Here is a 25643-nt window from a genome sequence, read left to right as displayed (position 1 = left end):
ACAAACTGCAACACAGCAAGTTCTATCTCGACTTGAGAAAAAACTTCCTTGCTTTGACAGTGACAGCAGAGCACTGGGACAGGGTGCCCAGGGAGGCTGTGGGGTCTCCTTCTCTGGAGACGTTCAAAGCCAGCCTGGATGCAATCCTGTGCAACCTGCTCTAGTTGATCCTGCTTTAGCGGGGCAGGGGTATATGTGTGTGGATGGTGGACTAGGTGATCTCCAGAGGTGCATTCCAACCCTGACTGTTCTGTGAATCTCTAAAGCTGTTATTCATCGTCAGCCAAACTTGTTAATCTCAGAAAAAGAGGATTTGTTTCATGAATTTCACATTCTGTAGAACTTAGTTACTCCCAATTAGTTGTGGTGCTTTTCTTTGTGTTGCATGAGCTTTGCCAGGACTATTTTTTTTAACATTGCTGTCCTGTGTTTTGGGAAGTAGGTAGGTGGCCACTCATGACAGCATTGCTGGAGTTTACAGTATGCTTGAGCCCAAGAGTGCCTGTATAGTTTGTTTCAAACATGAAGTGTTTGCAAAAGTGCTGTTGGAGCCCTTGTCCTCTCAATGAGTGCAGTTAGTCTAGGTGTGTGGCAGTGTGTTGGCTCAGCTTCCAAAATAAAAGACACATTTAAACAAAAATCCAGAAAACTCTTTGAATTCCTTGGTTCAATTTTTCTCTTTTTATAATAGGTAAGAAAAACAAGCCAGGCTGCATTGTTAGTTCTGTTGGAGCAAGAACTCGTAGAGAGATACGATGTGGAGACCAAAGTGTGCCCTGTTCTGATAGATCTGACAGCTCCAGACAGCAATGATGATGTGAAGACTGAAGCTGTGGCTGTAAGTAACAGCAATACCAAATCACAGTGTAATATTTTCTTGAATGCTTGATATTGCAGTGCTGGTAGTGTGCACAGCCATGTGGTATTAGAGAAAAAGTATATTGCTATCTGTAACTAATCTGTAGCTTCTTCCATGCTGTTTGTATACTCAAATCAATGTGAGAGCTAAATTCAATAGCTTATATAAGCTGCAAAGGAAAACGCAGCTGGACAAAACAGCACAGGGAATTAATTTTATTGACTCCTAAAGCATCTGCCATTTTGAGCTTTTTCAGGTTTTTTTCAGATTTATTTTATAAAAGATTAAATTGCATATGTGGAAAATTTCCATTAGTGGCAAATCTTAAGTGCTTGAATTCTGTTCATCTTTGTATGTCTACTCTATTGCTTTGTTTTTTTCTAATAGGACAAAATAATAAACATCTGAGTTGATTAACTCCTGGTTGGTTGGTGGCTTGCTTTTTTGCATTAGACACAAACTTAATTCAAAATTATTACGTGTTGAATTAAAATAGTGAGCGAGTGAAGCAGATTTCATTCAGTATTTTTCAATAAAATATGTAATCAGAATGAGAAGTAAATATAAAAAGCCTCAGCATAACTGACATGGAATTGTGTTTTGTGCAAGCATTCCTGATTAGTGTCTGTTTTACTGTTAGATAATGTGCAAAATGGCCTCCATGGTGGGAAAGGACATCACGGAAAGACTTGTTCTTCCCAGGTTTTGTGAGATGTGCTGTGACTGCCGAATGTTTCACGTTCGTAAGGTAGGAATTACCAACATTTGGTCAGGATTATCTGTGAAATGAGAGTTGTGAACTTAAGGCTTGTGTTAACTAAATGATTTTTTTAGTGAAAGCTATGGGGTTTCTTTGCAGGTTGCATTTCCACAGGTTTTATATTTGACAGTGAGCTTTTTACAGAGTCCTTACCTTTATTATCAGAAACAAAGAAAGAATCTGCTTGGTTCATTTTCATGAGCTGTAACCGATACAACATCAGCCACGTGAGCTCCTATCTCCTTGTGTAGATGGAATTGAAAGATGCTCATTAAGATGAAACAAACCATTACTACATCACAATGTTTATGTGCTGAGGCTGTTTTGCTTTCACCCTGCTGTTGCACAGCTTATTTTCTGTGATAACTGCTTATATTCTTTCATTTGACAGCACTTTGAATGCATTTTATCCTCTTTCCATTTTGCTTAAGTTCTGGGGTAGTTCTTAAAAAAGGCTGTTTAAGCTTGAAATGAAGAAAACAATTTTATTAGGTTTTTTTTTGTTAAACCATGGGGGCTGATGGAAAGAAGAAGTAGCTGATACTGAGTTTGCACTGAAACCTGGTTTTATGGTTGAGAGCTGTTTAACTTTTTTCCTTTTGTTTTTTATTTGCTGTATTAAAACTATGGTCTTAGTGGTTGTTTCATGCATTTTGTCTGCAAGGTATGTGCAGCCAATTTCGGAGATATCTGCAGTGTGGTTGGGCAGCAAGCCACTGAAGAAATGCTGGTAAGATTTATTTATTTTTTTTTTTTTTATACAAGTCAGTAGTGAAGCTGGACAAGATAGAGAAGAGGGGCTGATAAAATGATGAGACAACTACATGCCCTTAGTAAGGAGAGAGTAAAAAAACTGTGGCTCTTCAGTTTTGCTTATGTAAACTTCAGTCATAACTTCACAAAATCTTGGAGATAGTTACTATGAATAAAGAACTCTTACTTGCCAGGTCACACAGTCTAGAGCTAAGGGGTACTCAGTTCCACAGCTGGGAGAAGGGTCTAAACTAGACAAGAAATCAAATCAGGCTGTGGAGGCAGAGAGTATTTGCAAGTTCAAAAATACATTAGGCATGAAGCAGGCAGGATGTCTTCTAATGTCCATAAATGCCATGAGAGGTTGCAGATACAGGAGGAGTAAGGGGGTAGGGGTACAGCCTGCTGGAAGTGTTGAGGCTTCTGTGGTCTCTTTGAACAGTATCACTTAATGCTGCAGTTCATTGATTTAGTAATTTAAAGTCAGTTTTTCTGACTCAAGCAAAGCCTCAGTGCTCTCCTGGGAAGGAGGGAAAGACAGAAAATAAATGAGCCTGAGCTATAACAAATGAAGCAAGGGGAAGAGATACAAATTCAAAATAGAAAAGCAGGTAACTGGATGGAGCATTGAGCAGAAAATCCTTCACGGTGGCCCCCATTCTCCTGACAAGTCCAAGGATGTTGTAAGGCTTGGAGGAGTGATAGGGATAGGGACTTGAAATCAGCCTGACAGTCACTGGGATCCTTTCTCAAGATTTATTCTCTTGAGAATGTGGACAGGGCTCTTGTTGAGGGCTAGAGGAGGTTGATGAATTAGTGCCATGAATTAGCAAGGGACTTAAGGAAGGAGTGTGAATGCAGGCATAATAATTCAACCAGAGAATGCAGCCTTCTGCAGGTCTGATATTGGGACAGGTAGGCATAATGTGACACTAAGGGCATTTCTTTCTTTCTCACAGCATTTGCTTTGTTTTTCCCTAAGTACTGTGTGATTTGAGCGATTTGATAATGAAGTGTTGCTGTGCAGATTCACATCCCATATGTCTCTTGATTGAGGATGTAAATTGATTTCTCTCACACCAATGCCCTCTTAGTTATACATGTCCTGAATTTGAATTAAAGCTTTGTGGAAGCAGCAGTTAGACTATGAAATGTAAGAAGTGTGAAAGCAGCAATGTGCAGCTGGAGAGTTGGGGATCTTTCCATAACAGAAAAAGTCATTTTCAGTAGGGAAAAAATGGGGGGGGAGAGGAGCTGCATGGCTTTAGATCCAACTTCATTTTGTAACATAAATGCTTTTATTTATCAGAAGCACAATCTAGAAACCTTTGCTGATGAAAGTAGGAACAGCTGAACATCAGTAATTAAGCACAAAGATGTAGCCAGTCATTGTATTACTTGCATCTTGACACTCTGCAAGTGAAGGCAGCTGTGTGATGATGACCGCTGTGTCTGCCTGCCTCATCTGTACTCTCTCTGCTGTTCCATTCTTCCCATTACTGTTTCCAGAAACCCTGAGCAACTTTAAAATGCTTCAGTTTTATTAATAAAACCACTGCCTTGTTCAAATCTGTTGTCTTTTGCGCCAAATGCATTGTTTCTCTCATTCCTCTATTCCTTTGTAGTTCAGGTCCTGCTTTTGTAGGGTAGGTGGTGACAGATTGGTAGATCTAACAATGATAAGTATAGGTGGAAAAGAAAGTTTTTCTTTCTGAAGATGCTCTTTGTTTGCATTTCAGTGAGAATCTTAAAAAAATCTGAAGTGGTCTATGATAGGTAAAATTAAGTTAAAGCACCAGTATTCTTTATATTTGTGTTCCTTGCAATGTTATCTCCTTTTAAACAATGCTGTGAAGATTAGGCTTTATCTTATAAGTTTCTCTGGTTCTGAGCATATTTTTGCAGTTGGGTTTTTTGAGTTTTGATTTGGTTTTGGGGTTTTTTATTATATGTAAATCAGATTGCTGTTATTCAGAGAGCTGAATTTTCGTTGCCTGTATCTGTAAGTGACATGAGAGCAGCTGATTAGAAGCGATGCTACTGAGTGTGTGTTCTTTGTTTCACAAGCGTTAAACTAATGCTTCTGACTACGAGGGCAGAGAACTAAATTAAGGAAACCAATGTGGGGGAAAAAAGAACTTGCTTTGAAACAAGTACTGCTTGTTAAGACTTGCAAACTTACTATGTTCCTAACAGTTGCCGAGGTTTTTCCAGCTCTGCTCTGATAATGTGTGGGGAGTTAGGAAAGCCTGTGCTGAATGCTTCATGGCAGTTTCTTGTGCAACATCACAGGAGGTTCGGAGAACAAAATTGTCAACCCTTTTTATTAATTTGATTAGTGATCCTTCACGATGGGTAAGAACTGCTTTTTATTTCTTGAATAGCTGTCATATTTAAAGGATTTTACTGTGATAACTCCATATAGAACTTCTCCCCATAGGTGTGGGTAGCATAAATTATTTCAAGCAAAATTCTGTGTAGATTGCTTAGTTTGTCAATGGGTGTAGAGTCCCTCACATTCTCACTGCAGCGTGTAAGAAAAACTGTGTCAGTGGGATAGCTTTTCTTAGCTGTAGAGCTGCCTATGACTTAACATTGCTGGAAATCATTAACAAATCTGGAAAATTACATGTAATTTATTTGTATTTCTTCAGGTTCCCTACCATGACCTGTTTTAAGGGGGAGGTGTGGGATGGTGAAGTGTTGGGGTAGTGGTGTCTGTTGGTTTGGGGTTTGGTGGGGGTTATTTTGGTTTGAGGTTTTTTGCTGGGGTTTTTTTTGTTTGGGGCTGTTGGTTTCTGGGTGGTTTTTGGTGGGGTGGTTTTTGAGGTTTGGTTTTGTCTTGAAAATCTACTCTTCAAACCTTGTTAAGTTTGTTATTGAGCATACGACCTACGACAGCCTGAAGTAATCTCTTGTATAGGAGCACAAACTCTTGGGTCCTGGAAAGGTATGCAAGTTTTAGCCCAGCAGAATTAATCAAATAATGAAAGTGAGGGTAGAAAATTATTGAGAAGGGGAGAATAAACAGTAGGAGAAGGAGGAGCAAATGAACAATGTAGCCAAAAAAGAGAGGGAAAGAAACGCAGAGCTTATCAGTGAAACTTATGGAAGTGAAATGCATTTGCTGCATATTATCTTCTCAAGTTGTTCAGATTTACCTGCTTCTATCTAAATAATTGATTTCTTTGGTTGTGAGGAAATGGGCCTGTCAACTTATCTGTGATTTAATTAGTTTTTTTCCCCCCAGTTCCTAGTAGCAGGCATTTATAATTATAGGACAGCAACGTTTTTATATGTGGGGGGTTTTTTTAAACTTTTGACCCTTCCTACTAGGTCCGCCAAGCTGCTTTTCAGTCTCTGGGGCCTTTCATATCAACTTTTGCTAATCCATCCAGCAGTGGCCAGTACTTTAAAGAAGAAGATGGTAAAAACCCAGAAGATTGTAGTTCTGCACAGGAAAACAGGTAAAGAATTTGCCAAATTGTCTTTTACGTGTTGTGAAACATGTCATCAGTGTGTACAAATATCTCAGAGTGAAGGTGGAAAACAGGTCAGAGCCAAGTTCTTTTCAGTGGTGCCCAGTGACAGGACCAGAGGCAGTGGGCACAACCTGAAAGGCAGGAGGTTCCCTCTGAACAGCAGAAAACACTTCTTCACACATTTATTTTTTTTTTTTTAATTTTTAAAACTAGGAGGATGATAAAGCTCTGGCACAGGTTGTTCAGGGCAGTTATACAGTCTCCATCCTTAGAGATACTCAAAAGCTGTACAGACATTGTGCTGGGCGACTGGCACTTTAGGTTGCCCTGCTTGAGCCAGGTATGTTGGTAGAGATGACCTCCAGAGATCCCTTCCAACCTCAACCGCTCCATGATTCTAGTGATCTATTCTGCCATGTTGCAAGTAAATCCAGTGTGATAAATAGCGAGTTGATAGTGTGCATGTGAATTTTCAAGACCATCTGTTTTGCCACAAATTTATTTTTGGTTTTTAAATGTTCATTTGCTTTGGCACCCAACAGTGAACAAATTAGGACTGCAGAAGATGTCACAACAGAGGATGAGCACAACAGGACAGAAGATCTGTCTTCACATGTTGATGACGATTTTGCAACAAAACTTGAAACTGCCATGGAAGATCAAAATACAGTGTCAAGTAACTCCCAGGGGGAAAGTGATTTCCAGACTGAATCATCTTTCCATTGCACTTTGTCTTCGGAATCTCGTGGGGAGATGGCTGACAAGAACGAGCGAAGTTCTCATTGCTGTACAGCAGGTCTGCAGGAGGCTGTGCTGAATTCACAGGAAACCCCTCTTCCAGAGCAGGAATTGTACAACTCTTTCCATTTCTGGAGGACTCCACTTCCTGAAATAGATATTGACTTTGAGCTTCAGCAGACTTCTGAGATAATACTCGATAGAGAAATTCAGGAACTGACTATGCCAGTGTCTCCAACCATTCCTATGGCAACAAGAAAAGAATTGGAAGAAATGATAGAAAATTTGGAACCCCACATAGATGATCCAGATGTTAAAGGTATAGTAAAGATTCTGAAGCATTTTTAGTGTTTGGAGATAGGCATATGTTGCTTTAGCAGTTGGGGCTTTAACCTTGCAGTTGTTTTGGATGTCAGAAGTGCTACGCTCTGCTGGTCCTCAGAGAGATTGTATCTATTTTGATTTCGTTGTGAAAATTGATTATGATCTAAAAGGGAACATGTATTTATTAAAAGTAGTATCATTCCTTCCATAAACTGAATACATATACTCTTAGCAGTATAAACTTCTGACTACCTGTTTTAACATATAATCAAATAGATGGCTCAATGACGTAAGCTATTGATGAGGAATTTCATTTGTAATTAACTGACATGGCAAAATAAGAAGGCAGATCATGATTCCTTTTAAAAAATATCAAAGGGTGATAAATAGTTTTCATTTTATGCATTATGCATTTTATTTTAAATTAATTAGTCTTCTGAATTAGACTGTTCTTCAAGGTCTTTAATATTCCAGTCTCAGGTTGTTGACTTAAGTGTGCCAAGCTTGTCGGGTCAAACTGAGAATTGATTCTTGATGTGAATCAAGAATCCATTTTAACAGCTCTTGAAGGGTGGAAAAGGGTTTCATAAGTAGGACCAGCTGGTGGAGCAGCACATCAAACATGTCTGCTGGGCTAAAATGACTTGGCTATTTCACACATACCTGCTTGGAGAGATATTTGATATTCGTACATTGAATAAATTCCAAGGCACATAAAGCTTAATTGTCACAGTCAGAAAGTCCAGAGGTACCACTAGGGAAGGAGACATTTTATTTTAGAGCTGAAGAATCTCTCAGGAAAAGCATGCTAGGAAAAATAGGAATAAAAAGGAAGGGTAAATGGGAATGAGGAAAAACATTTGAGAATAAACCAGTGCTGTTTTCAACTTCTTTTTTGTTGTTAGTTGGTTGAAGTGCTAGTAGCTTTTCTTAAATCCAGTTTGGGCTGCTGCTTTAATCCATTGTGAAGTCAGCAGATGCAGCTTTGTCTCTTAGAGTGCTTTGGGCACTCTTTAAGGAAATTTCAGCCTGGTTTATGATTTCAGTCTTCACATAACCCATGTCTGAAGCCTGCAGTTAAAACTTGTGCTGCTGTTACAGTTTGTTTTATAAAACCTTGCTCTGCTTAGTTACAGAATATATTTTAAAGATTTCTAATGAAGATTTATTTAGGTTTGTATTTATACATCTAGAATTGTCCTTTGCTGCAGGGTTGTTGTGTGTTCATGTCTTGTTTCAAAGTGTGTGTGGGTGTGTGTGGGCGTTGTTTGGTTTGGGGTTTTTCTTGGTAGCTCTCTTGACTGGGTCTCAAGAGATTTTCTGTGAACTTGTTGACTAGCACTTGTGCATTTCAGCCTTGAAGAATTTTCCAGGTTGGAAAAAGCATCTGAGGTAATCAAGTCCAACCATCCAGTATCAAAAACCTGTTACTGAATTGTCAACGCCATGGCTTCCCAGTGCCCACAAGTGTGGAAGGATTTGAATTGGGACTACAAGTGCCATCTTTGCTAATTTAGGGTGGGGATAGATGGTCTTGATAACTCAGTCACCTTTGCATTCAATTCAGTACCTCTGACTAGATCAAGGCCTGAGGAACACACCTTCTAAAGCTTGCACTCGCTTCTTTCTTCCCCCACCGCCCCAGGCCCTTGCCTGTACTCTCAAATATTTAGTCCAAATACTTGAGAAGCTGGAATTTAACAATGTGCCTGTTTGGATTTGGTAATGTTGCAGGTTTAACTTTACACAAAAGTGCATTGAGGCATTTTGATCAACAGCTGGGTGAATATGAGCCAGCAGTGTGCCCAGGTGCCCAAGTCCAATGGCATCCTGGAACAATGTGGCCAGCAGGAGTAGGGGAGTGATCCTTCCCCTGTACTTAGGTGCTGGTGAGGCTGCACGTGGAATATGATGTTTGTTTTTGGGCCCCTCACTACAAGAAGGACCTGGAGATGCTTGAGAATGTCTGGAGAAGAGCTACAAAGCTGGTGTTTGGAAGATAAATCTTGTGAGGAGTGGTTGAAGGAGCTGGGATTGTTTAGAGAAAAGGAGACTGAGGGGAGACCTCATTGGTTTCTACAACTACCTAAAAGGTGGTTGTAGTGAGGTGGGGGTTGGTCTCTTCTTTCTGGTAGCGAGTGACAGGACAAGGGGAAGTGACCTGAAGTTGCAGCAGGGGAAGTTTAGGTTGGATATTAGGAAAAACTTTTTTACTGAAAGGGTTATCAGATACTGGAACAGGCTGCCCAGGGAGGTGGTTAAGTCACCATCCCTGCAGGTGTTTAAAAGCAGAGCAGATGTTGTGCTTGGTGACATGGTCTAGCATTGGACTGAGTAGGGCTGGATAGATAGTTGGACTTGATGATCTTGAAGGTCTTTACCAACCAAAACCATTCTGTAAGTTGAGACCAAAATTGACAGAATAGTATTATTTTTGCATGACTGTTCAAACACAGAACTGATAGGTATCCAGAATTTAGTCTCTGAGTAGCTGACTTAATGCCTACATTTTGAACTTTTCACTCCATAAATTATGACAAGGTGGAGGTAGACTGCTTTTGGGGGTGATCCAGAAGATCAGAGCACTGACTGCCTCTTTTCTCATATCAGGAATATGAGAAAGCTTCCATCTAAACATCTAAAACTGTTTCTGCAAACTCAGAGTATAAATATTGTGTATGTGTCAGTAAGTTTAAGTTGTGCAGTCCACTCTGGCTCTGCCTACCCCCTCAGTGCTTGACTCTGCAACTTCAGCATCCTTCTCTTAACGTGGTTTGTTTTGGAGGATATTTTCTAAACTTAACAAAAAAAAAAAAAAAGAAGAGAAAAAGAATACCTGTTGTGTGGCAGCATATTAACCAGGGTCATCAGAACAGGGGTTTTGAAGGTTCTTAAGATCACACTGATTTTTAAAAATTATTGTTATTATTATTTGATTCTGCAGAATAACTGGTGATGGTAAGAAGTTGATGTCCTTCATGGTGCAATCAACAGAGCTCTTTGCTTCCTTTTCCTCACCTCATCCCTGTACTTCGTACTGTATGTGCATCCATTGCTCCTTTGCACCCCCATCCCCTTCCTATGTGTGTGTTTCCCCTCCTATTTCCTTTTTTGTTTTAAATTCTCTTCCTTTCTGGATTCTGTGTTCTTTTAATTTGCATGTCTCACCTTAGCCTTCTATGTTGTGCAAAGTGCTTCCCTCACCTGCTTGCATCATTAAAGAGGTATTGAGAACAGAATAACTCAGTGTTTATCTAAGGGGTACCTCAGGATGCTGTGATAAGGGGAAGGGTCAGTTGGAAGGCACTGCCAGCTCATGAAGCCCAGAGTACAGTATGTTCAGTACATACCCCAATCTTCCAGATGTCTTGGCTGCAAAGCACTCCTGGGTTACTGTTTACATACACAGAAGGAACTGTTTGTGGTTGTGTGGGGTTTTCTGTGGTTTTGTTTGTTTGGGTTTTTTTTCAGGCCTGTAACTTGACAGTGTTTCCTGTGTTTCTGTGGTACATCTCCATGTCATCAGAGCAGTTTCCATTTCAAACTTCAGATCCTTCCTCCAAGGCATCGAGACTGATGAGGTCTCCAGCAAACACAATTCTTTTAACAGTGACCAGCAACTGCCATAGAACCTTCTTTTTTTTTTCTTTCCATCATCTCATTCTCAGAAAGGGGTAAACTGCCTTAATTGAATCTCATTCCCAAAAATCTGTACCTTGAGGCTTTCTTTCCAGGACTAGCTTGTTGCCAAAGTGATAAATCTGAGTAATAAGTAGTTGAGCAGTCAGAGACCAAGATAAAGACAGCCTGTCTTCTCACAGACAAAATACTGGCTAGCAGAGCTGTATGAAATTAAGCAGTGGTATGTAATCCCTGTTAATAGGACCTTTCCAATCCACTGGCCAGACTTCCTGAAGGTCTCAAACTGGGTGATGGAAACCTGCACATTCCTCTGAAGCATGCCAGCTCTTTTAAAATAATCACAGGGTCTTTATTCAGGTCACCTTTTTCCAGCTCCCTGAGGCTGCTGCTGTCTTCGCTTACTTCAGAAGTTGCTTTTCTTTCTCCAGATGTTTTTATTTCTTTATTTTTCTTTCCAGGGACACTTTCTTTAGCTTGTTTTATCTCTCTGTTCTGCATAGAAAGTGCTAAATCATGTAATGTCAACTTTACTGGGGCTAACTGTGGCTTATGCCAGTTACAGTCTGCTTTGTCAAATGGAGACCTAATAGGGATAAATCAGCCCAAATGTGGGGTCAGTTGATCTCATCGGAGGTGATCCTCCTCCTCTACTCTGCCCTGGTCAGGCCCCACCTGGAGTATTGTGTCCAGTTCTGGGCTCCCTGGTATAAAAAAGACAGGGATCTCCTGGAGACAGTCCAGAGAAGGGCTACAAAGATGATTAAGGGCCTGGAGCATCTCCCCTATGAGGAAAGGCTGAGTGATCTGGGACTGTTCAGCCTTGAGAAAAGAAGACTAAAGGGGGACCTTAGTAATGTTTATAAATATCTTAAGTATGGGATGCAGGGGGAAATGGCCAGCCCCTTTTCAGTGGTCTGTGGAGACAGGACAAGGGGCAATGGCTGCAAGTTGGAGCACAGGAAGTTCCGCACCAACATGCGGAAGAACTTTTACACAGTGAGGGTGACAGAGCCCTGGGACAGGCTGCCCAGGGAGGTGGTGGAGTCTCCTTCTCTGGAGATATTCAAGACCCATCTGGACGCCTCTCTGTGCAATATGAGCTGGGGAGCTGCTTTGGCAGGGGGGTTGGACCCGATGATCTCTCGAGGTCCCTTCCAACCCCTACGATTCTGTGATTCCCCTTTAAAAACTATTTTTATAACTTAGGCTACTAGCACTGCCTTCAGTACAGGTCTGAAGCATAATCTTCAATGGAATGGTAGATGAGAAGGAAGTGGAGAAGAAACTATATATCATGATTTACTTACTTGTGTTGCTCGCTATTCCTGTTAATGCAGCCCATAGCCTTTGCCTCTGAGTAGTCCGTGAGGGTGAGGAAGGGAGATCGTTTAGGAAAGAGTAGAGAGCATGCCACTCAGTGTGAAACATCAGGAGAAACTAAGGGACAATAAAGTGTATTGAAGGGACAGAAAGCCCCGAGGACCAGGAAATTTAGTAAGACCAGGTAGAATGTAGTTCTGAATTTAAAGGCTGTGCCAGTTATTTGAGCATACAGATATAGTTACCAAGGCTGACTAATCCTTGATGAAAAAGTGCTCCTCACCTGGAGCAAAAGTAAAAGAAAGGAAGTGTTAAATAGCAGGTAGTTTAAGATCTAATAACTGTTGACTTTCTTTACCTGTGGGATACGTGAGTTCTTTTTGCACAAAACAGGTCTTTACACTCCAGTTTTTACTGAAGGGGGTTGTGAAAGCTAGTTATCCAGCAGATCCCCTTCCAGTCTTTCTCCCAGAACCTTGCTTCCCAAGAGCTCTGAGGCATTTCTATCTCCTGTGTGAGACGGGAACCTCATCTTTGCCTTTGTACTTTCAGTGCTTTTTCTGGAAAATGTTGCTTGTAGGAGGTGGGGAGGAGCAGGAGTCAGATCAGGAGGGTGTAAGCACAGCTCTTGGGCTGTACCTGTGTGTGACAGGACTTTGAGGGGATGTGTCCCAGCACCTAAGCCTGGGCTGGTGACAACAGCTGACCATCATGGTGACTCAAGTTTCAGTGTCTTCAAGGCAGCTACCTAGAGCTGTCCACACATATGTGCATACTTAGACATAATCTTTTTCTCTTCCACCTTTACTCAGTGCTCCACCATTCTGGAGCCTTCCATAGTGACTCTGCTTGCCTTTTTAATTTTTTTTCTTTTCTTTCCCATTTCCTTTTCCCCAAGACCTTAATAAGTTTATGGACTTTAGTCAATTCACAGTCCAGTGGAGGATTGGGGTCAGTCTTGATGACTGGACCTATGGAGAAGCACTCAAACAGAAAAGGAGGCACTTGTCAGTCAGTGAAATCCTCTGGTGCTTGGTCTCTCCTGTCCTTCATCCACATGTTTTAGGATTGTAGAATTAACAAGAAGCTGAGGAGATGCATGTTTGTGCCATCTCCTCTAGGGCAGGCAGAGGGAATTGGGATATGTGTTATCTTCATCTAGCAAAGTTTTGTCAAGCAAAGGTTGTCCAGGTGTGCAGACTGACAGTGGTGCATGGGTGGGGGGGAATGCATCTTAGAAAATTCCCAATTACTGCAGTAGATACCTTCACTCTTACTAGAGCTCTGGGGTTTTTTTGGTAAATACATATTCATTGTTGAAACAGTATGCATTACCTAGTCAGGATAAGCTTTTTGGCTTCTATGTGAAAATGAGAGGAGTGTACATTTTTCATGAAGCTGTCCTTCATGAAAGAAGTTTTAATGAAAAATGGCTCCTTGATATGCAGCAAGCTATAATTCTTTCTAATTTTTTTGTTTGATTTTTCTAAATGAGAATAAACTGGAAATCAGACAGGCATTTCTTGCCCTAGCATGTGCTCTGAAATTACCACCTATTTTGCGTGGTTTGGAGGTGATTTATTTAACTTTTAAGTTTTGAACAAATTTACTAACCTTGACCTTGTTTATTATACTCATGGACCTTAACAGAGGTTTATTGTCAGTGAAGTAACACGTAGAGTGAAGTCATAGCAAGCTTTTCTTAATCTTGCACATTGTAAAATTCCTAATTTTTATGTATTTATTTATAAATTATGATAATATATGTAGAAACTTGTCTCACAAAGTGTTTCATAGTGGAAGCAGTACTATGATGCTGGCTTTGTTTTTAAGTTTCTAATTTACTGTGTTTTTTCCCTGAGGTGAATTACAATAATATCTTTTGGTTATTCTGCCAGTTACTGATCTAGCATTACATATTGCAAAGAATTATCTTTACTTCTGCTTATCAGATCCCACCTAGAAACCAGTGAACCTGTAGTGTGTTTTCTGATTTTGGCTAGCTAAGCTCTTTCTTTCTGTAACAGGTGCATTACAACAAGTCTGTTTCTTCAGTCAACAAATGAGTCCAACTTCCTTTGTTTCATTCCTCTTAACCCTCTCAAAAAAGCTAGAGTGAGAAATTCAGGTTCTGTAGCTTACTATGGCAACACAGGGTTAAAAACAAGCATATGGTGGTTTGTTTATAATTTCACAATGAGCATTCAAGAAACCTTTGTAAAACCAAAGTCTGTGAGGAAAGAACTTCTGGATGGCTGGGTAACTTTAATTGGTCAGGAGATTATTCCTCGGTGCCTTCTTGTAAAGGAGTAGAGGAGAGAGGCAGGATGATTGTCTGCACTGAGTTCTGCATCGCTTGCAGCTAAGATTGCCTTGGATACCTCATCTACCTAGGTCAGGATATTATCCAAGGAAGTGGCTCAGCAAAGCTTTTTTTAATTAGTAAGCAAAAAAACAGAGCAGCCTCAGAACTGCTGGATCTTTTTCAAAGGAGTGGATAGCAGGGTGTGACGTGCTAATGCTTTGTTTTGGTGGATAAGAGGACATCAAACAGTGCAGCCTTCAGTATTGGTTTGGAGGATGCAAGGAGGCTAAAGTACCCGGTCCAGAGAAGAGTTACTGGGGTCTAGCATCTTCCCTATATAGATCTTGCTTTAGAGTTGCTATAAAAACACAAGAATTTAATGACCATATATAGACACAGCCTCTCCAAATTGAAATCCTGTCTGTATGACTAAACCTGTTCTCAACCTCTATTGGAATTACTTTCCCTTTCTTGCCCTTATTCCTACCTCCCACAAATGACCCAGACAGTAAGTTAGCATTCATGTGCTGCCCAAAAGACAATTTGCACTATTAATGTGGACTGAAATTCTTAAAGAGCTGATACTGCTGTAACAGTGGTCTCTTAACTGCTGGAGCTTTTTGCTTTAAAGACAAATTTTGCAGAACTGTGGTGTAGCTGAGCACTCTAGGGAAGGACTGGAGTGCTAAATTTGCTTTACATTTTATGCTAATTGTCCCCAGTTTGGGATTTACTAACAGTCAATTTGTACCTCCCCCACATTTCTTCTACCATCCTCCAGTTAATTAGTCACTGTCTAAAAGATGATCTGTGGACTTGCTAAAAGGTTATTGAAGTTCAGTCGCTCATGTGTTTCTCTCTCACATGCTGCAGCACAAGTGGAGGTGTTGTCTGCTGCACTCAGAGCATCCAGTTTGGATCCTCAAGAAGAGACAATGGCCAGTGTCGGGAAGGAAACAGACCCACAGCCTGAACTAACCATCAACGACCAACAAAGTTTTAAGCCTATACTGGGTGATATTGTGCCTTTAATTGGTGACAGTGTTGAGGTAAGAAGTAACTTCTGTTCTCCCCACCACCCCCTTATTAGGATTTCCGGGGCTCTAGTAATAGAGCTGTGTTTTGCATTCATGTGGCGATTGCAGCCAGATGCCTCCTACTTTTGGCTGGTACGCGGTTTGGTTTTGTTGGCTGGTATTGAAGTGCCAGCTACTAAAATAAAATGAGCTGTGTGGAGTGCTTTTGGGTTTGCCAGTTCTGTGCTTGTCCACGAAAATGCTTGAAATTGTTTCAGCTAAACCCTCTGTTGTGACTATCACATTTTAAGATCTTTTACTCCTACTGCAGTTTATTACTGTGAAATTGCCGCCTTTAAAACAGAACCCTGCTGATACGTGAATCTCTTTTCCAGTACTGCTTCCCTCCCCCCAGTAGAAAGAGGGGCTATGCTCCCTGTGCTCCCTATCAGAGGGCTTTATAGTGGTTTACTGGCCTGCATAAGAGAAGTTCAGGACCCGCAGCCTAGGATGTTGTGTGGGCTGCTGGAAGAGGAAGTGGATTCCAGCAGTCGGTACCACTTAAATTCTCTTTGTGCTTACCTCTTCAGCACCCCACCACTGCCCCCTGCCTGCCAAAAGTCTGGCATTCGCTGTTATTCCCTGTTCTGTACCGTGTGTTAGGCCAAACCCGCTACCTTCGCTGCCTGTAGCCCCACAGGCTTTGGTGGGATTAGGAGCTGTAGCTATGTAGAAAGCAATGGTTCCAAAATACGCCCCACCAAACCATGGCAAGTGATTTGTTGAACCATACTGCCTAAATAGTGTTTTCAGATAAAGTTGGTAAATGTCATAAAGTCTAGGAGTTAACATCAGTCCAGTAGAAATGTTTTTGACCTTCTTTAATTACAGCAACATTTCTAGATTATTTAATTTTCACCTAAGATGTAGGCCAAAGGCATTTGGGGAGTGGAGGGAATGTAGCATTTGAGTGGCTACTGCTCTCTGTACACCATCATGATTTAACACTACAGATGTAATTGTCCCATTTTCAAAAACCAGCCTTACTCCAGTTCCTAATGTCAGGCTTTAGTTATCACAGGGTTTGCTGGAGGCATTTCTTTCTAATGCTAACCTGTAAAACGACAGCCTGAGTGTATTCTCCATCCTTCTGCTTTTGAGAGGGACCTGTCCTGCATTTTATTTCTTCACAGACCATGATGCTGACAGAAAGTTTAAGAAACTGTCACCTTGCGGGTTTATGTTGGGTTTGCATGTTTTGGTTTTACTCTTTAAAAGGATGCCCTTAATCTGTCAGTTCCTTGTTTGTAACTGGCACTGAATCAAGCCCTCATTTTACAAATGAAAGGATATTATAGAGGTGACCTAGAATTTGGGAATCAAGCTGTAATACGTTGAGCAAGGGGACTGGTGCCCGTAGCAGTAAACCGAGGTCTGATTTCCACAGGTGCTTCTTTTGTGAGTGGTTGGTTTGGGATGAGGTATTTTTGGTTTGGGAGATATTTTTCAGTCTCAGCAAAGTGTCAATATGGATACTGGACTATCAGTGTGGATATTTGAAAGCAGCCTTCATAATTCTGCACCTGTGTCACAAAAGAAAATGACACTTTGCTTGTGCTGCTGCTGTATGGATGACTAGCTTCTGGTCCTGTGCATAAACAAGCTAAAAAGAAGCAAAGACTCATCTGATGTGCTAAAATCCTGCAGAGATGTCTTTTTCAGAGCCTTTGGAGGTTTATAGTTGGAGTAGTAAGCTGCTGGACAAAGTCATTTGCAAATTGGTTCTTTCCTTGGCTCTTTGACACCTTGCTGTTGCTTGGTAAGCTGGACAGGTGATTTAGGCTGCTGTGCCAGCGATGCACAATTGCCTTGCAGCTCTGCCTGTTCAGTATCACCTTTAATTATACCTCAGCAACTAAAGTTACAACACAATGCTTAGAGGAAAGCAGATCATGGAAGAGGAAAAAGCAACTGTCTGGAGTCAAACCAAGGAAGACAGATGGTATCCTGGAGGCTTTTTTGAAGAAGTTTATAGCTTGCTTGAAAATGTACATTGTCAAACTGATCTGAACAGCTGGTAGAGTATTCAAGTTCTCGTTGCTTGTGTTGACCCTGGGAGCTCACCTTGGAGCATCTGTGAATAGATACCTTGGCTCATATCTAGCAGAAGTGCCTTTGTCCTGCTCTACCAGACAGCAGTCTGGTCTACTGTTCAAATATTCATCTTGTACTACTTCAGATGCATCTTTGATTGTGTGAAGTCTGTTGCCTTTGGTGAACTCTGTTGGTATAGAAGGTGACAGTGCATCTTCTCAGCAGCACAGTTTATTGTAACGTATCAAATGTCTGCTGGCTCAGTAGAGTTCTCAAACAGAGTCTCAGTCCTTATCTTCTAGGCCCAGATACGTAGTCAGGATGCTTGAATGACTGCTAAACATTATTTTAATAGACCTGCTGAGAGGGGTGATGACTGGTGTCAGCAGCTATAGTCCACTAGGACTCTCTATTAGAAGGGTAGGCTCATCTGTAGAGAAGACTATAGAATAATCACCTCTAGAAAAGGACCAACAGCTTAAGTCTCATCAGTTTCCACTCTTGTGTGAATTTGGCTTTGTTTTAACCTCTTTCTAGCCCTAATCCAAAGCAACAAATCCAACAAAATCTGCTGCAGATGTTTTCTCATTTTCCCTTCTGGGGAGAAGTAACGTGACCCACATGTTAGTTACGTTCTCCTTAATGCAGTCTCAAAGGTACTTCTCTGCTGTGATTTTCATTCCATAAAGACTAAAATGGAGCAGAATGAGAGGAGCCTGTGTTTGAAATTGAAAGCATAAAGATTATCTTACAGACCTTTTGATTTTGGGCTGTGACAAAATTGTATTTGATATTAAAACATGTATTCCTTTAATCTAGGAAAAAGACCCTGAGGTGAGGACAGCACTTCTTGATGTTGGCACTTGTTTTGTGTTTAATCTTTGAGTGTGTTTTGTGTGACCTTCTTTTTTCTTAGAACATGGATTCTACGCTTCACTATATTCATAATGATTCAGACTTGAGCACCAACAGTAGTTTCAGCCCTGAAGAAGAGAGAAAATCCAAAGTACAGGTAAATGACAGTGACTTCTGTTTTTCCTATGCCTATCACATAAGTGGAGTCTTTTAATGGATATGGGGCTTGCTTTTAATGCATTTCAATCAGATACTTCTCATATAGTGTGGTTTCTATTAAATATAGCAAACTTCTTAAGTGGCTGTAAAATATTCCATATTTCCAGAGATAATGGCTTAATTCAGCAGTTGGTTCTGTTTTAATTATGGATAAGAGATGACAGTATTTTTTTGACATGAGGTAACAGTTGTCACAGACTTCCAGGCTCTGGCTTTGTTTGGTTTCACTTTCTGTGGAAACTATCCAGTAATGAAAACTAGGTTATAGAGGAAATGGGGTTTTATTGTGTGAAATGTTTTGAGTGGAACCACCCCCACTCCCTGACAGCTTTCTGAAGAAAAGGTGTGAAAGTGTTTTGTTAAGCTTGAACTGTCTGTATTTTTTCCAGGGAGGAATGAAATGTTGATTGTTACATAAGGCAGTGTTCAGCCTGCCACCCTGCACCAGTGTGTTTCCTTGGGGGGGGCAGGGGGGGGAGTCTCTGTCCCTCTCATTGCTTATGTGAACTGAGCTAATGGGCAGCTGTGTTGGGGAAATGGCCTTGTGAGCACCCCCTCGGGTAGAGTCAGTGTCTGAGAGGAACTGGCAGCGGCTGAAGCAATGACAATGTTGGAGTCAGGGCAGAGAAAAACTTGGTTTCAGATGCTTTCATTCCTCAGTGGAGAGGAGGAGTGCTCTTTGTAACATCACTGTGTTTCTGGTGAAGCCTCTTCCTTCCTGCTGACTGTTTAGGCAGTTTGGAAGCAATATTAAACACCACCACCACCCTCCCCATCCCCCTTTCCCTTCCTGCCTAGGGCAGTTTCATTTCATTTTCTTCTTCCCACCTCCCCAAGATTTTCAGAGGAATAGGAAAATTATTTTTGAGCCAGCCTGTTCAGTTGCTGCTCTGCCTGTTTTTATGGAGGAGTTAAAATGCCCAGTTTGCACAGCCGATGAGCTTGGATGCTTGTAGAAAGGTAGCATGTAGGCTCTTAATTTCCTGGTCTGATGAACTAGATTGTGATCCACATCTGCTGACACTGGTCTGGGTGTTTTCAAATAGCTCCCAGGCATGTCATAATTTCTTTGGGACTTTTTGGTGGAACTTAGGAAATGCAAAAACTTTGCATTCTTAATGAAAGATTGTAATTAAGTCATACTCTCTGGTCGTGGGGAAAAATGTTCTCACAGTATTCCCTGGAATTTCAGTAAGCTGTATGAGGATTTATTGAAAATAGTCTAAAGACTCTGCCCTTTTCTTGCTGTAGGATGTTGTACCTCAGGCCTTGCTGGACCAGTATCTGTCGATGACTGATCCTTCTCGCGCACAAACAGTCGATACCGAGATCGCCAAACACTGTGCCTACAGCCTGCCAGGGGTGGCCCTTACGTTAGGCAGACAGAACTGGCACTGTTTGAAAGACACTTATGAGACACTGGCATCTGACATGCAGGTAAGCACCAGAAGCTCTGACAGCAAATGATCTGAACTTCTATGATGATTTCTCTTGTTTGCCAGATGTGGATTGCCCTGTGTTTTACATGGAGCTTTCTGTTGCCATTGTTAGCTGTTCATATAATGAATGGAAGTGTTTGTGTTTAAAAAAAAGGGTAGATGAGGTACTTAGGGATATGGTTTAGCATAGGAAGGAACGGTTGGACTCTTAAAGGTCTTTTCCAACCTTGCGATTCTGTGAACCTGTTGTCTCAGAGGAAGTTGGCTGTGTGTGGTGCTCACGTAGTAAGGAAAGGGGCAGCTTGAGTGGGAGGTGGATCTCCAGTGGGAACGTGAGGAGAGGTCTCTGATTTCCTCTGCTTGCTCAAGACCTTACAGCAGCGCTGGAGCAGACGTGCCCCTGCAGGCATGTCTGGAGCTCAGTGAGTCAGCCTCACGCCAGGCCTTGGGTGGCCTTTTGGTGCTGCATCCAGTTAGTCACAGAGGAATAATACTCCTGTCACTAGGCAGCATTGCTGTTTTAAGGATAAATACTGGAAATAGCAGCATTTTCCTTACTGTCAGGTGGTAAGGAGGTGGCTTTGTGCATTTTACTGTTGGTTTACAGTTGTTTCCCAGTCATCCCTTGTTTCCTTTTTTGGAGATGCTTTTTTCTCTCTTTTAAACATTCTCAGACTACTTCACCTTTCTTGAACTTGCTGCTTGCCATGTTAGAGCAGCAGCTCTTAGTGATGTGCACTGAGTATTTTATACAGGGCAGTTGCTCATATTTCCCAAACTTTTGCAGTCATTAAAACTAATTAAAGCTAATAAACTTAAAACAAATTACCCTGTATTCAAAACTGCCCAGAGTTTGTTGTCAGTCTAACATGAATTAAGATTGAGTCGCCGAACCACGTCAAAAGAATAATGCCCACACTAAATGGGAAAGTACTGGCTAAAGAATAGATGCCTTTTTATTTCTCAAAAGACTACTCCATTAAAACAGCCCCCTCCCCCTCAATTTAGGGTGAGTAAAGTTCTACTGGCCCTTGGACTGCTGGGTAGTAAGTGTGGGTAAAACTTCACCTGTTGGGGAAGCTAAAATACACCAGATGAAATATTGTGTGATAAATATGTATCTTACACTGTTTTCTAAATTAAGTAAGAATGTAGTAGTATGGAACTGATTTACCCAAAAAGAATTAAAACAAAGTCTTGTATGGAAGAGTACTGATGTCAGGAATGCTTTTTTTTTTCATAACACCTGGAAAATTAAAATATTTTTATTGCTTCTATTTGCCTCGTTTCTTGATATTCAGGTGGAAGAAATGATACCTTGTCATTTGTTGTCTTGGTTTGTTTTTTTTTTAATTTTAATTTCCAATTTCACTTAGCATTGTTAGGTGAGATGCTGTTGAATACATTTTTAAGGACTGTAGCTTGGATAATGCCCCTCAAGTTAAAGCAGAGCACTTGAGAGGCGAGGTCAGTGGAGCTGATTAATGTGTTTTACAGTGGAAGGTCCGGCGGACACTGGCGTTTTCTATACACGAACTCGCCGTCATCCTTGGAGACCAGCTTACAGCTGGAGATCTAGTTCCTGTCTTCAACGGCTTTCTGAAGGATCTGGATGAAGTCAGGATAGGTGTGCTGAAACACCTGCATGACTTTCTGAAGGTATGTCTGTGTTCAACTCTGGGCGAGTGCAGTTACATGTTTTGCTTCGTTTCTTTGTACGCACCTGCTTTCTAACACAGCACCAGTATGACTCAGTGGGAAGCTGTACAGGTGTCCATTTAATACTAGAGTGTGTTTTGCAGGAGGTCTGTGCTGCTGATGCTTTTCTTTGAAGACCCTGTTTGTGCCTGTTCAGTATGTAGATGTCAGTGGATGGTATGAAGTTTTCTGATGGCTCTAAACCTCTCAATGCAGCTTCCTTCTCAAATTTCTTTAGGAGGTTTTCTGTAGCTGTTGTGTGAAGCTGCAAGACACAAATCTTAAAGCAATGCTATCTCTACTGCTTATCCCTCTTTCCTAGAGTAAAAGTAGATGAGATAAGATTGTGCTTTCAGTGGTGCCCCACGTGATTTTACAAACTTCAGCATAATAGGGTCTAGCCCAGGAAATCAACTCTGTTACTAAAGATTTTTTTAAATAGAAGGATTTCATTAGTTGTGTTTTAAAGGTCTTGTTCTATCTGCTGACTGTAGCCCAGATTTCTTCATGGAAGTTTCTATTTTCTGTTACAGCTTCTTCACCTTGACAAGAGACGAGAGTATCTGTATCAGCTTCAGGAATTCCTAGTGACCGATAACAGCAGGAACTGGCGTTTCCGTGCTGAGCTGGCTGAGTATGTAGTATTCTGGCTGCTTGTTTCTATTGCTGTGAATGTGAAAGAATGTTGAAATCATGGAATAGAAGTTTTATGGTGACATTCTTCATTTCATTTTTAATTAGTGGATGGTCCTCATTCTTTTCTGTTTGTCCCCCTTACTTAAAAAATCTTAACTATTTAGTTGTTCCTTACTTATGATAGGAACTATGGATAGTTGGAACTATGGATAGTTCCATCACCATATGTTAAAAACATTACCCTTACATAAAAAAGGCAGCTACATCTGATTGCTCTTGAAGTTAATGAAAGTGTAGAAATTGTACTTCAAGCTGCTGTATTTGATGAGTAGGCTGAATTCATGAAATGGAGGAGATCAAGATCTTGAGAGTAAAGAGTGGGAGAGTAGTGACCTTGGATTTCATCTGAGCAGACATTGGCTTTTTCATGGAACTGGTAGGTAGGCTTCTATGGGAAGCAGCTCTGAGGGACCGGGTTGCTCAGGAAAGCTAGCAGAGCAAGGGGCTTCTGAAGTTCAACCAGGGACAGATGCCAGGTCCTGCTTGTGGGAAGCAAGAGCCTCTAACAGCAAGACAGACTGCAGGCTGGCTGCCTTAGGAGCCAGCTCAGCTGGAAAGGCACGGAGTATCAGGGAGGCTGGTGACCTGGCCATGAGCCCGCAGGGTGTGCTGTCGCAGCAGGGTCCTGGGCTGTATCAACAGAAGCACAGTCAAATATTGAGGGAACAGATTAGCCACCTCTAGTTGGCCCTTGTGATATCTCATTTGGAGCAGTATATCAGTACAGGAAAGATGCTGGGAAACTGGAACAAGTTTAGTAGTGGGCCACCAAGATGATGAGGGCTGCAGCACTCATCCTGGAGGAGAAACTGTGGGACCAGGGCTTCTCTAGCAGGAATGATGAATAAGTGTATAGTAATGGCTACAGTGTATCTTTTGAATTAGATTGTATATCTTTGAATTAGATTTGAGACATCTAGTTTAACAACTGATTATGATGCCTTTGCTACACCTAAGTGTTGTTTCGATTTAGTAACTACAAATCACTTATGTGCTACTGCTGGTATGGAGATGTTCAACTGGCTGCTTCTAACAGGTCATGCCACTTACTTTGACATACTTTCTACCGTTCATGACAGATACTAGTGTGTGCAACCTGCTGAAATCTTAATCAACTCATTACTAATTGAAGATGACTGATAAATCGGTGTATTTAAGTGACCAAGGATACATAACAAACTAGGAGTAGTTGCTTTGTAGCTGTACTATGTGTGAGATGCCTTTACCAGGTATTCAAATTTATGCACATCACGGTGTCATTCACAGCTGGGTTGCTGTGCTGCACTGTAGCTGTTACCAGGATCCCTGCTGTGTAAATGCAGCCTTGGTTCCCTTGCCTCTCCCCTAGTTTTTCATTCTTGGAGCTCACGCAGCATTTTGCCGTTGTTGTAACTTCTAAATTGCAGCTTACTCACAAATGGGCCATGGTCAAACTAATGGCACTGAAAAAGAGATGATTTTACCTGTCAGGAACTGTATTATGGCCACACTGCATATCTGGCCAGTAGTTGAAGCTACCTTTCTTTATTAAAACGTGCTCTGGTTCTTTCCTCTCGCAGGCAGCTGATCTTGCTTCTGGATCTGTACAGTGCCAGAGACATTTACGACTACTTGCGACCCATCGCTTTCAGCCTCTGTGCAGACAAAGTGTCTTCTGTCCGCTGGATTTCCTACAAGCTGGTAAAGCCATCTAAGTGCATGCAGGATTTCAAACTTCTGAGGGTTAGTGGTCAGAAGTAACTTGGTATTTATGGTTTTTTTTCCTTCTGGTTTCTTCAAGGTCAGTGAGATGGTAAAAAAGCTGTACATGGCTTCACCGTCACCCTTCGCAACAGACCTCATGAACGAACTTGTGGAGAAGTTCTGTAGGTGCCACAAGTGGTCCGGGCGGCAAACTTTTGTCTTTATTTGTCAGGTGAAGTGTCTTTTCCTTCATCACTTCTGGCTTGGGGGTGGGGGGTGATGGTAAGAATTAAGGGTGCAGAGCAACTGCAGCTCTTCAGCTGTCTGTTGACACTGTTCTCATGAATATCTGAGAACTTTATTTCCACGGGAGTAAGTTTCATGGCTACTTCCTTCAGGTTGCTCCACAGATGAGCTTGCATGTGTCTTTAGCTCAGTGTGCTAACATCAGGCAGTCAGATCTGATCTTGAGTACAAAGCACAATAACCTCTTGAGTTGGGAAGCTGCTTTGTTACTCAGTGTGAAGTTGGATTTTTTTTATAGTACCCTTCCTCAGTCTGCCACTTTTTTGGGTTACCCTTTAGAAATCAAGTGCTAGGAGTTGCTTTGTATCTCCTTAGCCACCTAGTGCATCTTGGTCAAAACCAGTGTGTTCTCAGCAAAGTAAGCAGAGGAGCTGAAACTAGGTGGGATCCCAAGGAAATGGTCACATTTGGAGGCTGTAGTAGAGATGAAGACCAAGAGGCAATGTGACTGCTGCCCAGTGGGACAGCTCTTTGCAGTATTCAGGGGAAATGTGAGCATTCAACTTGGAGACACGTGTTTGGGTGCAACAGGTGTTTATTGAGATGGACCATTCTTGTCTTAATATGGTACCTAGTTAAAACAAAGACTAAATCTTAAAAAGGATTGGGAAGGTCTTTTTTGTTACTGTTTGAAATAATAGTGAGTTCAAAACAAAACAAAAAAAAAAGCCCAAAAAGCCCAGTAAAAACAAGGAAGTTGTCAGACTTCATACAAAATGAAGTGGCTTCTGTGTCTAAATTTCCTCAACCCTGACTTGCTTCATCATGTGTGAGTTTGTGCTAGAAAACATTGTACTATTTTTTTAGAACTTTGTGGATGTTCCCTGGTGTATTCATGCTATGGAGGCAGTAAACCTGTCACCTCTGATTACGTGTTGGGGTTTTATGTTCAGTGTGCTGAAATCTAATGAAACTGCTTCTGTCACCTTGCCAGACTATCAGTGAAGATGACTGCCTACCCATGGACCAGTTTGCTGTGCATCTGTTGCCACACTTACTCCACTTGGCATCAGACAGGGTTCCAAATGTTCGAGTCCTGCTTGCAAAGACATTAAAGCAAACCCTTCTAGAGAAAGGTCAGTGGTTGGGAAGAGCCACAGTGGGCTAACAGCGTGTCTGTCTGTCCCTTCGCTTGCCTGTAGCCAGCTGGGAAGGCAGAAACAGCATCGAATGCAGGTTGCTTTTGCTTTTACAGTCTCCTTGGTGTGGGATGTCACCTTGGCCAAGATAAAACCATGAACCTTGTCATGGTGTCAGAGCTGCTGTTGTGTAACGCTGGGGAAGTAAGAATTCTCCCTCTTACGCCCGCCAGTTCTTCTGGTACTGTTTTCCCTGAATGAGAGAGATTGTAGAGGTGTCATCAGGGGGCAGAAAACACAAATGAGTAACTAGCAGCTGTGAAGCTGTTGAGCAGGGCTTTTTGTTTGGCTGAAAAACAAATCTGTTGATGTTCT

General features: G+C 41.5%; 1 protein-coding gene across 1 annotated transcript in view; it reads left to right on the top strand.

Annotated features, from left to right (window-relative positions):
• Positions 1–25643, top strand: part of PPP4R1 (protein phosphatase 4 regulatory subunit 1) — a 64302-nt gene that overhangs the window by 36052 nt on the left and 2607 nt on the right. Inside the window, exons 6-19 of the mRNA XM_084279714.1 lie at positions 692–838; positions 1500–1607; positions 2284–2349; positions 4569–4727; positions 5709–5839; positions 6397–6911; positions 15057–15232; positions 18210–18305; positions 19619–19804; positions 21304–21465; positions 22038–22138; positions 23760–23880; positions 23981–24115; positions 25124–25265. Coding sequence (XP_084135840.1) covers positions 692–838; positions 1500–1607; positions 2284–2349; positions 4569–4727; positions 5709–5839; positions 6397–6911; positions 15057–15232; positions 18210–18305; positions 19619–19804; positions 21304–21465; positions 22038–22138; positions 23760–23880; positions 23981–24115; positions 25124–25265 — 2245 coding nt within the window. The remainder of the gene's footprint in view (positions 1–691; positions 839–1499; positions 1608–2283; positions 2350–4568; positions 4728–5708; positions 5840–6396; positions 6912–15056; positions 15233–18209; positions 18306–19618; positions 19805–21303; positions 21466–22037; positions 22139–23759; positions 23881–23980; positions 24116–25123; positions 25266–25643) is intronic.

Source organism: Gallinula chloropus (genome assembly GCF_964237585.1).
Source record: "Gallinula chloropus genome assembly, chromosome: 2".
Classification (NCBI taxonomy): domain Eukaryota; kingdom Metazoa; phylum Chordata; class Aves; order Gruiformes; family Rallidae; genus Gallinula; species Gallinula chloropus.
This window is presented reverse-complemented; position numbering and strand designations above follow the sequence as displayed.